An 11,416-nucleotide genomic window follows, 5' to 3' on the forward strand; every position below is an offset into this window, starting at 1 on the left:
AATACATTTATAAAAATTATAAGAGATTTAAGGAATATGATTATCAATATAGACAGTCTATTTAGTATGTTCATATTACCAAAATAAAAATTTATAAAAAATTTAATAAATTTACTTATCATTAATTTAAACAATATAAATTTAATTTAAATAATTTAATTTAATATTAAAATTTTTATAAATTAATTATTCAAATATATTTTAGACATTTAATATTAATTTTTTTTAAATTTTTATAAATATATTTATTTTAATAAACAAAAAAATAAAATAAAAATAGAAAAATAAATCTGGACCGTCAGGTTAATCTGGACGGTCCAGATTCTCCCCCAAGTGCAGTGGTGCTGCGGAGGGGCAATACCGGCCTTGGTTTCTGACGCTTTTCATGGCCTTTGAAGGTAAGAGCGAAGAGGAAGCGATAGAAACATGAGATGAAGGAAATGGATAGGCAAATACAGGTCTTTCTGAGGAAGTTGTCATGGGCTTGCATCACCGTTGCTTCCTTCACCCTTCTTCTTCTCTTCCTCCAAACCCCTGAAACCTGTGTTCCTCCAGACACACCCTCCAAACCTCACCTCGGGTTCCCCAAATCTTCCTGCGATTTCTCCCCTCGTGTGTACGTTCCCATCGACAAGAAGAACAAACGCCTCTGGTCCTCTGGAGAATGGCTCAAGAAGGTCAATTCCTACGTTAAATTCTTTAAATCCCTTCAAGACGTGGGTCTTCTCCAGAAGAATTCCAGAGCCCTCTGTGTTTCCGCAGGAGCCGGACACGAGGTCATGGCTCTCGCCAATTTGGGCGTGCTCGACGTTACCGGAGTCGAGTTGATCGAATCACCGCCACTGGTGAGTCGGGCTGATCCGCATAACTTGCCCTTCTTTAACAATTCATTTGATTTCGCTTTCAGTGCCCATTTTGCCGAGGCATTGTTTCCGTCACGATTCGCGTCGGAGATGGAAAGGACGGTTGAGGCCGGGGGAGTATGTGTGCTCGTTGTTGAGGAATGTGGGGATGATGAGGTGAAGGAGATTGTGGGCTTGTTTAGGAATTCTAGATTGACTAGCTCAAATAATGTTACTCTGATTGGATTGAAATGGACAAGTGTTATCATGAAAAAAAGAAATTCTTAATGATCATTGGTTAAATTTTTTATTTGTAAGTTCTGTAGATTTCTCTGTTGGCTATACATCTGTAAATTCGAAGATGCTTCAAACTGAATGAAGCGCTCCTACATTAGCTATTACTGCTGTTTCCAGCAGTTAATATGCACCAGATTCATGTAAACTTCACATTTCAAAGTTGTGCTGAAAGAGATTGTATATTGTTTGTAATATGGAAAAGGTTGTCTTAGATCAGACAAAAAAGCTGCAGCATGCCTCAGATTTCATTGCTGTAAGTGTCCATTAATTTTATTGGAGTTGTTTATTTATGTATTTATTTTGATGTTTTTGTTAGTTTATACTTAGGAACATTCATATGCAGTGTTTTGTTTGAACATGTGACTGCACATCCTACCTGTGCTCGTGAAGGGGGATGAAGGGCCGTTGATATGAATGCTACTGTCATAAAATTTAATTTACATTACCCTGGTGATTGAAATACATTTTATCTTTGTGTCAATTGTATTGAAATGCTGCTGGCAGTTACTTCGAGAATATGCTTATCTGTATAACTACTCATGGAATATGAGGTATGAGGTTTAAGAGTTTGGGATAGATTGGACTAATATTCATAAAGTACTGGATACAACATTTGTTGTTAATGATCAGTGTATGCTGTTATTTAATTCACATGACATATTGACATCATCATTGCCCATGGATGGTCTGAAAATGTTTATTCTGCCTTCTATACTTGTGAACTTGCGGGCATACGATGCAGCTTTGTCTTCCCATGGAAATCATGTAATGTTTGTAATATTTATAATATTTATAATTATGAATGGTTTATCTTTTAACTTCCTTTCAACTGCTTTATATGCAGGATGCTAAGAAGCATTTAACTCAGCATTCAAAATTTGGATGATGAAATGCTGAAGCAGAATGAGTTGGCACGTTCAATCAAGGATGATATATGCCCTTTGACACAATGTCACATATAGATGTTCGTGATTGTAAATACATTTAGATAGCTATGTTGAGTTGGAAGCAGGTAAAATGTTCTCTTGTACTTATTGTATGGGTTTTTCATCTATAAAGAATCCTCTTTTAATGCCTATTCCCTTTTTAATGAATCTCTGCTGTTAAAAATTGGTTGAAGATTAACAATAATAGTACAAAATTATTTTTATGTTTAAAAGTAATTATTATGCTTATTGAGCTTTATACATTTCGATGAGGAGTACGAATATTAAAAGGGCTTCTTGTAATAGAGTTATTGATATGTATGACATTATTGTTGGCTAATTACTGATACGTGTGACTAATCTTCGTACTTAGGTTATTACTTCTACATTGTATCACCTAAAGTTTCCCACCTAGTGGGAAAAGGCTTGTTGTTCTAGTATCACCTAAAGGAAATGCTGATACAATAGTGTAACTGCAGGATTATGCAAATTATGGTTTGGTGTACCTCATTAATGGAAAATCTGGTAAAGGTCCTGAATTTTTGCAGGTAATTGCAATTTTTACTTCATTTTTTATTTTGTTTTTGTTGTTTGTCTCCCCTTCCTTACCCTTTGGTTGCTAGATATGCAAACTTTGTTATGACATTTTTCACTGCCCTTCTGTTGATAGAAATGTGCTATCATTCACCCCCTGTTAGGGATGTTTAAGTGACATTGAGAATTGCTCATAATGCTAGTTGTTTAGCTGTCAATTTATTTCTTTTTTTTTCCTTTATAGATTATCATCTAAACATAATATGGTAAATATATGGCAGGGGCAGCCTAGAGTCATTCATTTTTTAGCTCAATATATCTGGAGGGAATAGAATGGGCAGAGGGGCCTAGAGTCTGTTAAGACAGCCAAAACAGTTGTTGATCCAATTCAGCTACTTGGTAGGCTCGGGCAATAATCCTTTTAGGAGCTCAAACCCATTTGAATTGGACGAGGAACCTAAAAACTATCAAGTCCTAGCCCATAAAATAAGATCAACCCTACTTTCTTTATATAATGTGTGCAAATTGTACCATCAAAAGCAAAATAACTCTATAGAAGAGTAACTGAAACACATTTGAAAGATAAGATAGAGGTGTTCCACACTACACAACCGCATGGTCAGTAACCTGACCCTTTACCCCTTTAAATTTCTCCTGCATCTCCTGAAAGAGCACTAATGTTCCATGATCAAGCTGTACTTGTATGTTGAAATTTGGTTGTTTCAAAGGCTTCAACACCATTATGGTTAGTTAGTGCTAAAAGGAACTACTCTTTTTCATAAGTCATTGCTATTGTCATGGCTTTTCTGGGCATTTTTATTGAGAGTCCTAAGAGAATTGTGTCACTGGTCTGATTCATAAGGCAGACCTTATGATGTCATAATGCATGTAACCTTTAGTCTATGCCTTGATTGATCAATTTTTGCTTATCTGCTGAACGTTATCTTGTATAGATTGACCTTCTTCTCTGATTTTTTGCAGGGCTGGGTCAACCAGGTACTGATGTATGGTTCTCGACACAATAGTATAGCATAGCTTTCAAAAGGCATTTCTTTCATTGTCTTCCTATATTCCTATTATATGTGACAGTAATTTGGCAGCTCGGTTGTTGGTGAGAAAATTGAGATCGGTTGTGATCTCTTGTGCTCACTCTTGAAACTACAGTTAGGATTAATATATAAACAATTTTTTTTAACCAGAATATATGTAGGCTACATAGAGTTCATGCATATGCAAGTCCCTGAATTGTGATTCCACGAGTTTGTATATACTTTCCAAAAAAAAAAAAATGATTTTTGCTGTTGATGATATTTATCTGGTGATGCCAAGAGGGAAGAGCTGATGCCAATCTCTTTTTAGATGTAGCCCGTCCTCATGTTAATTGGAAATATAAATTGAGCGGAAAATAGTGCTTATTGTCTTTGGGGTTTCAGTTAGTGATGTAATTATTTTAATAGGATTTCAAACTTTTGTTCATTATTATTACCTCAGTACGGCCAAGTGTTAGCTTGGTTTTTCAATTAGACACATTTTTCGTATAAATAGTTTCATTTTTTCCAATTTATTAATACGAATTTCACTTAAAGGAAAATAAATTAATAAGAAGTGTCAAAATTCTCTATTCTGGTTTTGTTATAGAGATCTAAAATGTGTACGTGCTCCCTTCAGTCTCAATTATTAGCATGATCTATCAAATCTTCTTTGTTTTTATTATAAGAAAAAGCTACCCAATTTTAAGTGTATTTAATTCATCTTTTTAATTGTGCTCCTCACTCTAATTGAATATTTTAGCTGAGGAAAAAGAATTAAATTCAATTTCAAACATAATTAAGAAGAATATCTAAACTTATTAAGAATTATGGGACATATTTTTCTTATAATGGGGACAGGAGGGAGTATGTTTAAGTATTAATGAAGTCTTATTTAGTTTGCCAAAATAAAAAACCTTGATCAAAATTCAATGTTTGAAATCATTCGAGTTTCTTCAGCTAAGGTTTCTTCAAGAGATTTCTTGGGAGCCGTAGCTGGATTTTGAAGTGCTAAGGATTATAACATATCAATGTTCCTCTGTTTCAGCACATAGGCGTTCAGCATGGGAGGTGAATTTGAAAGAAGCAATAGTTTATTTGAGTTGTAACTAAAGTATTTTACGTTAGTAGGGCAAATTAGTAATTTTAAAGTTATTACTATATAAATTTTCGGCTAAAATGTATAAAATCTTTCTAAACTTTAAAGCAGTTTTATATATAACTTCTTTTATTTTAAAAGTTTAAAATTAACCTTTATAATCTTTAATTTTATCTTTCAAAACCTCTTATTATTAATTATATTATTTTTTTATAAAGGTTAAAATACTATTCAACTAAAAAATATTATTGAACAAAAATAATATATTGTATAATTATTTATAATAAATTTTTTATATTTTTTAAATTGTTGAGGCATTGATAATAAAAACAAGTTATTATTACTGTATAAAATTTCAAATATTTATGTTTATATTAATTTTATTCATGTTTTTTTGTTATCAATGGTGTATGATTTTATTGTTTTAAAAGATAAATTTTTATTTATATTTTTATGTTAGATTAAATTTATCTTTTAATACTAAAAAACTATGCACCATTGATAACAAAAAAAAAAAGTATATAACCAACACAAAAGTAAGTATTTAAAATTTTATATGGTAATAATAACATTTGTTTTGATTATTATTAACGACTCAATTATTCAAAAAATATAAAAAATTAATTAGCCATAATTATACAATATAATATCTTATTTAATAATATTTTTTGGTTGAATGAAATTCAACCTCCATGAAAAAATAACATAATTAATAATAGAAGGTTTTGAAAAATAAAATTAAAAATTAGGAATTAATTTTAAATTTTTAAAGATGATGGGTGCTATAAACAACATTTTTAAAATTTAGGGGTTTTTTATTTATTTGTCTAAATTTTAATCAAGAAAAATATATCATCGGAAGGTTTTATCAACGTATTTGGATCAAAACTCTATAATCAAAACTCTATAATAATTTTAGTTTTTGGGCCAACACTTCTAATTTTTTCTTAAATTTTCATCTGAACTGTGGAAAATCTGATTCTTTATATAATTTTTTCTAACCATATTTGCAATTCAACCATTGCTATCAATACAACACATATTAGTTGAGAGTTGAGATAGGGCTTGAGAGCCTTCAAATCAAGTTGTTTAATTTAATTTGCTAAAAATGTTGAATCAATTTATTTTCAAATCTCGAGTTTATATATTAAAATATATAATTATATTAAATAAATATATATTAATAGTATTTCAGAGATACCCAAATCCAGGCGGGGGTGGCAGTTTCATACATGGGCGAAAGATTCATAAGAGAATTTGAGAACCTCAATGACAATGTTATTGTTAGCCCTCCATTTATTTCTTATTATGAAATTTGAAGATCTACGTATGGACAACTGAGCATTTATTCAGCTTCTACAATCATGCAAAGCCCAAAAATCAGAGAAGTCAGATTCTTTCAAAGCACTCATTCCATAGAGTTCTGCCAGTTCTCTGATACAGTACTGGCAACGCCTTCTCTTCCGGTGACTGTAAATTTGGTATTCTATTGCCATTGGAAGAGCATAAGTAAGAAAACCGATCATTTCCTACTTGTGGGTTTTCCGTTCCATCTTCTTTTTCTTCTTCACCTTTAGTCTGATTCATATTTTTCTGCATTAGATCTCTAAACACTGAGGATTTCAGCAGAAGCCCTAATGCTGTTGGAGAAGATGATGACTTGGCACCATTACTATGACTTAAAGGGGTCAAATACTGAGGTATGTCTTGCTCCACTGAATTATGATTGAAATTGGATGCCTAGTGTAGAAACAATTGAGAACTTTCAGAGAACTTTTTGGGCAGAGTTCGACAAACAGATTCATAATCAATCAATGATTCAAAATATAGGGAAAATTGCTCTTACGATCCATACAAAGAATCTAAATATAGAAAAGTCTTGTGAAATCACAAAATTACTCTGAAATCTCATGTTCTTTACTGAAGTTGTCAATTATTGCTGGATAGTTATTAATTATTACTGCTTAGCTTTCAACTGAACAGCACTGCTGATAATTTTCTAGTAATAATTGATAACTTCAATAAACAACATAAGACTCTAGAGTAATTTTGTGATTTTATGGGATTTTTATGTATTTAGATTACTTGTGTGAGACCTAAAAATGATTTTCTCAATATATAACATCAATTAACAATTGTGAACTTTTAGACAACTCTTGCGACAGATTTCAACATGCGCATTCATAGTTACTGTAAATAATATATAAAATAATTAGAATGTTTCACCCTTGATACCTCAATGATTTCTCTGGTTTGGCTGAGGTTAGGGTTTGTCATGAGATGGTGAATTTGTGGGTTTTGCTTTTGTTCTTGAGAAGCAGTATTAAGGGCTTCTGGTCTTAGCCATCTAATATAAGTGCTCAAGTCAAAGTTTGTTACTGCATTCAAGCCTCTGTACTCTATAGCTGCTATATCATATGCTCTAGCAGCCTCTTCTTGTGTACCTGCAAGATTACCATTCTTGAGACACTCTCTATATAATCATCATCTCGCACCTTCAAGCTTGGTTTGGATGGAGAGAAAAGTGAGAGGAAAATAGGGAGAAGAGAAAACTAGGAGGAGAAATTGCTGAAAATAGTAATTTTGTTAAAACTATTTTTAGAAGTTTTCTTTCATAGTTTTCCTTCCTCTCTATTTTTCTCTCCATCGAAACAGTGGTCAATGTAATGAGATTTTGACTTTATAAATCTAGATTAATGATAAAGAGGCTGAAACTCACTGTAAGTGCCAAGGTAGAGGTACTTGTTACCAAAAACCCTCCCAATTCTTGCTTCCCATCTTCCATTGTGATGGTGCCTGCACTCAAATTTCAGAATTTATGACTTCACCATTAAATATTTACTTGCTAGAAGCTAAATATATAACTTGATTGAAATAGGGTTGACCTTGCTACTCCTCTGTACTTTGATACTCCTCTAGAAAATCCACTGCTTCTCCTGCAAAATGTAAAATGAATCTCATGCATGCATGCATACATACATATATAGTATCAAGGGAATTAGTTCTAGAAAAAATGGGATTTACCTTCTCAAAGAAGCAAGATATTCTTCTTTTGTCATAGTTTTCATTATCTCAATCTCTTTCTCGTAATTAGATACCTACAAAAGTGCCACACTAATTCTAAATAAGCTAATGAGGCATCATTGGAATAACCAATTGTTATTATGAAAATATTTAGATGGTCTCAGTCTGCTAAAAACAAGTAGACTGAATTACTCATGATGAAACAAATATGTATGTCAAGCACCCTTTTACCTTCCGTTAGGAATGAGAGAAAAACAAGGAGGAGAGAAAACCTGGGGATAAATGTAAAAGACAAAAATATTCTCCCTCCCAAGTTGTCCCTTTAGTTTTCACTTCTCTAAGGAGAAATTAGGAAAAAGAAAACGGGGGTGAAAAACGTCTTTTTCCTCTAGTTTTCTCTCCTTTCTATTTTCTTCCCATTCCAAACAAAGTCTTAATATCTCAGTTTACACATACTTGTATGATTAGTTATTATATGTGGAGTCTGCAAAACTTTTGTTAATTGAATATACTGAAGTTCCTCAAGATCAAATAGTTTACTGATGACAGCCATACAGGGAAGTTTATGAATGTAGAAGTTCCCCAGTACTTGAGTGCAGCCAAATCATATGCTCTAGCCGCAGCTTCTTCATCAGCATAAGCTCCTGTTCAGTAAGTCAATCTCAAAAAGTTCAGTTTTCAACATCATGAAAAGAAACTGTGGGAACAAAACAGTTCAAGTGCTTACCCAAATATACTGATCCATACCACCCAACAAATCCAAAGTTTCCATACAAAAGCACAAATAAATGAACAAGGTGTGAGAAATTAAATCAAGATAAGCATAAAGAAGAACATGACAAGTTAATAAGATATGAAGCAGATGAACGGTTAAAAACATCATTTATATGCATACCTTGCTTCCCTTTCTTCTTCTGAGTTGGATTCCAAGTCCCTTTGTCCCATAAATGAGCTTCATACCTCCCTGTCCATCTGTGTCTGCTTTTCAGAAAGATATGATTAGCTTCAAATCATTAACCAAGTATGCATCTATGTTAAGAAACAGTAGATTACATTTGAAGTTCTAAAGTTTTAGTATATCACTCCTGCGGTTCCTATTATAAGGTACCTCTAACTATTTCATTGGAATCAGTCATGAGTTATTTTTTGTGAAAATAGAATAAACTTTCAATTCTTTCCCTATTTAATTGAAAATTTTCAAATTTATACTACATTTTCTCTTATAATGAATGAGTTTAAATAGGGATAATATTAGAAAAATGTAATTAATACCCATCAAATGCCTTATATTAAGGATCAAAGGATCCTTCTAATAGGCACCCGATAATAGGGACCAAAGGGAATATATAATAACTAGTTCATAGAAGAGACCTGCTAACTCCACGAAACCTCGAACTTCTCTTGACAGTAGTAGTGGTAGCAGTTGATTGACCACCCCGTGGTTGCTCTTGCTTCTCATTACCCTGTAGAAGCACAACTGATGAGTCTCTTCGCCGCCTTTTCATGCACTTTATGTCAATATTCCCGCCTTGCATCATGAACAACCTATGGCTTCTTGGGCAGAATTCAGTTTTTACAGTTGAAAGCTCCATTTTGCTTTAACTGTATATGGACAAGAAAGGCCAAAAGACACAAGAAGTTATGGTTTACTTGGAATGAGATATATACTCATGTTGTTAGGATTAGTTCTTTATATATGCATTGAACATCTTGTTCTCATCCTTAATTTGCACCTTGTGTTGTAATATCTGGTTTTGTCAGAAGAAAAACAAGAATGTCGATGAAAACCATTAGAATGAGACACAGTTTTTGGTTGTCCATACCCCCTAAAACCTAGTATGAGAATTGGGATATAAACAAAATTATTTGGTCCAATGTAACAGAATGTTCAATCCAAAATCGTCTCAGACCATGTCTCTGATAAAACCAAAGTAAGAATATTGTCATATGTTAGTTAATCAAACAAAGACCATGCTTTGGTTTATAACGGAAGGTAACTAACAGAACAAGAGTGCTACTTCCTCCCGTCTTATCACCTTCTAAAATAATTCTTTATTTTTTTAATATAAGACACTTGATGAGGTATGAATTACATTTTTTTAATATTATCTATATTTATACTTATTAATTATGAGAAAGAAAGTAATGTAAATTTGAAAATTTTTCATTTAAATAGGGTAAAATTGAAAGTTTATTTTATTTTCAAACAAAGTTAATAACTTGACTGTTTCATATTGATTCTGGTAAGATAATTAGAAGTGCGTTATAATAAGAGTAGGATGGAGTATTCATTTTTATTATTAAATTTCTTGGAAGTGGTGATTTTCAACATAAAACAGCCATAATTTGCATTATATATAAATTTGGTCCTGTACATGTTTTTCGTCTGGAAATGACTTAGTCTCTACAAATAATGCATGCAAGTTTCTGTTGACTAATGACTCTTAATCCTTGCTGCATGATATTATAATTAAGTGTTATTTTATTCATTTATTGTGACTAATTCAAGCATATCCAATGTTTTGGGTCTAGTGTTGCGCTAAACTTATGTGATAATTAAAGGGACATCTTTTTAATTATCAAATTAGTGGCACATTGTCATTTTTTTGTTAAAAACGCAATTTCAGTATTATTTACCTATTGTTATTAAAAAAAAGTATTATTTACCTATAAAAATTTGCAAAAGATTCAAAAGAAAAAAGTAGAATATAAAAGTCATAAAAGCGATTGCTTTAATTCCATTTTTAAATAACAATCATCTGTTATATAACATTGATTAATTCAAACTCAAATGTTGTTAGACTCATGTAAAAGACCAAATCATATTTTTAGTCTATCGAGTAATTATCAAATCATCATTATTGGCAACGATATTGGTAAATATCTAAGAAAATATTATTTTTATTTTAATAATATTGTATCAAAATATCAATAGTTTAATATATAATAATTTAAATATTATTATTATTTTCAAAAATTCACATGCAATTTATAAGTTAACTATTGAGATTTACGTAGTTTTCAAAAATTATTACTTAACTAGTGTATTTAAGATTTAGAAGTAAATGCATTTTTTACACTGAAGGTAAATTTTTGATTTAGAACTAATAAATTTTGGATGAAAATTTATAATTTTTCACGCTATTTTAAATTACAACTTAGATAATGTGAAAATTACATTCATCTATAAATCTCATATGCTCTAGTTGAGCTTTTAATTTTTCAAACAATAATTATAAATTCAGGAAGGATATTTATAAATAATAATATTTAAAATTATGAAATATTAATAAGTTAATATGTTAATAAAATATTATTAAAACAAATATTTTTAATTATTTATCGGTGTTGTCAATAATAGTGATTCGATGATCACCTGATAGCTCGTCAAAGTGGTTAACAAAAATGGTATATAAGTCTTTTACATGAGAAATAAGTAACATTTGTCTTTTAATATTTATTTATAATTTAAGAAATTCAGTTGGTATTAATTTTCTTATAAACCTTATTATATTGGTCCTTTTATTGTAATTTTTAAAGTCTTCTTTTATAATTTTTTAGTTAACTAATAATTAAAGTTAATTTTTAAAGGACATTAAACATATGTGATAATTTAAGGGACATCTTTTTCAATTGTTAAGCTAACAGTTGCACTGTGAAAATGAT

The 11,416-nt window shown here is 31.2% G+C and overlaps 1 protein-coding gene and 1 long non-coding RNA gene across 3 annotated transcripts; both read left to right on the top strand.

Moving 5' to 3' along the window:
- Positions 1-412: 412 nt before the first annotated feature.
- LOC129298772 (uncharacterized) lies at positions 413-3,828 on the top strand. The gene is made up of 4 exons (XM_054937213.1): positions 413-1,392; positions 1,984-2,151; positions 2,545-2,613; positions 3,581-3,828. Exon 1 carries the CDS (start codon positions 432-434, stop codon positions 1,128-1,130), a length of 699 nt encoding a protein of 232 aa, XP_054793188.1. The 5' UTR covers positions 413-431; the 3' UTR covers positions 1,131-1,392; positions 1,984-2,151; positions 2,545-2,613; positions 3,581-3,828.
- A 2,174-nt stretch (positions 3,829-6,002) lies between these two features.
- Positions 6,003-9,770, top strand: LOC129298771 (uncharacterized). 2 transcript variants are annotated; one of them, XR_008590421.1, is made up of 3 exons: positions 6,003-6,235; positions 6,329-6,426; positions 8,300-9,770. It is a non-coding gene; the product is annotated as an uncharacterized LOC129298771 (long non-coding RNA). The 2 variants fall into 2 exon arrangements; XR_008590422.1 differs by having other exon boundaries at positions 8,308-9,770.
- Positions 9,771-11,416: the final 1,646 nt, after the last annotated feature.

Source organism: Prosopis cineraria, unplaced genomic scaffold, assembly GCF_029017545.1.
Source record: "Prosopis cineraria cultivar Desert tree isolate PC_DT_omini unplaced genomic scaffold, ASM2901754v1 PC909, whole genome shotgun sequence".
Lineage (NCBI taxonomy): Eukaryota > Viridiplantae > Streptophyta > Magnoliopsida > Fabales > Fabaceae > Prosopis > Prosopis cineraria.

Coding starts and splice junctions, on each gene's coding strand:
- LOC129298772 (XM_054937213.1), top strand. CDS start 432: ATGAAGGAAATGGATAGGCAAATACAGGTCTTTCTGAGGAAGTTGTCA.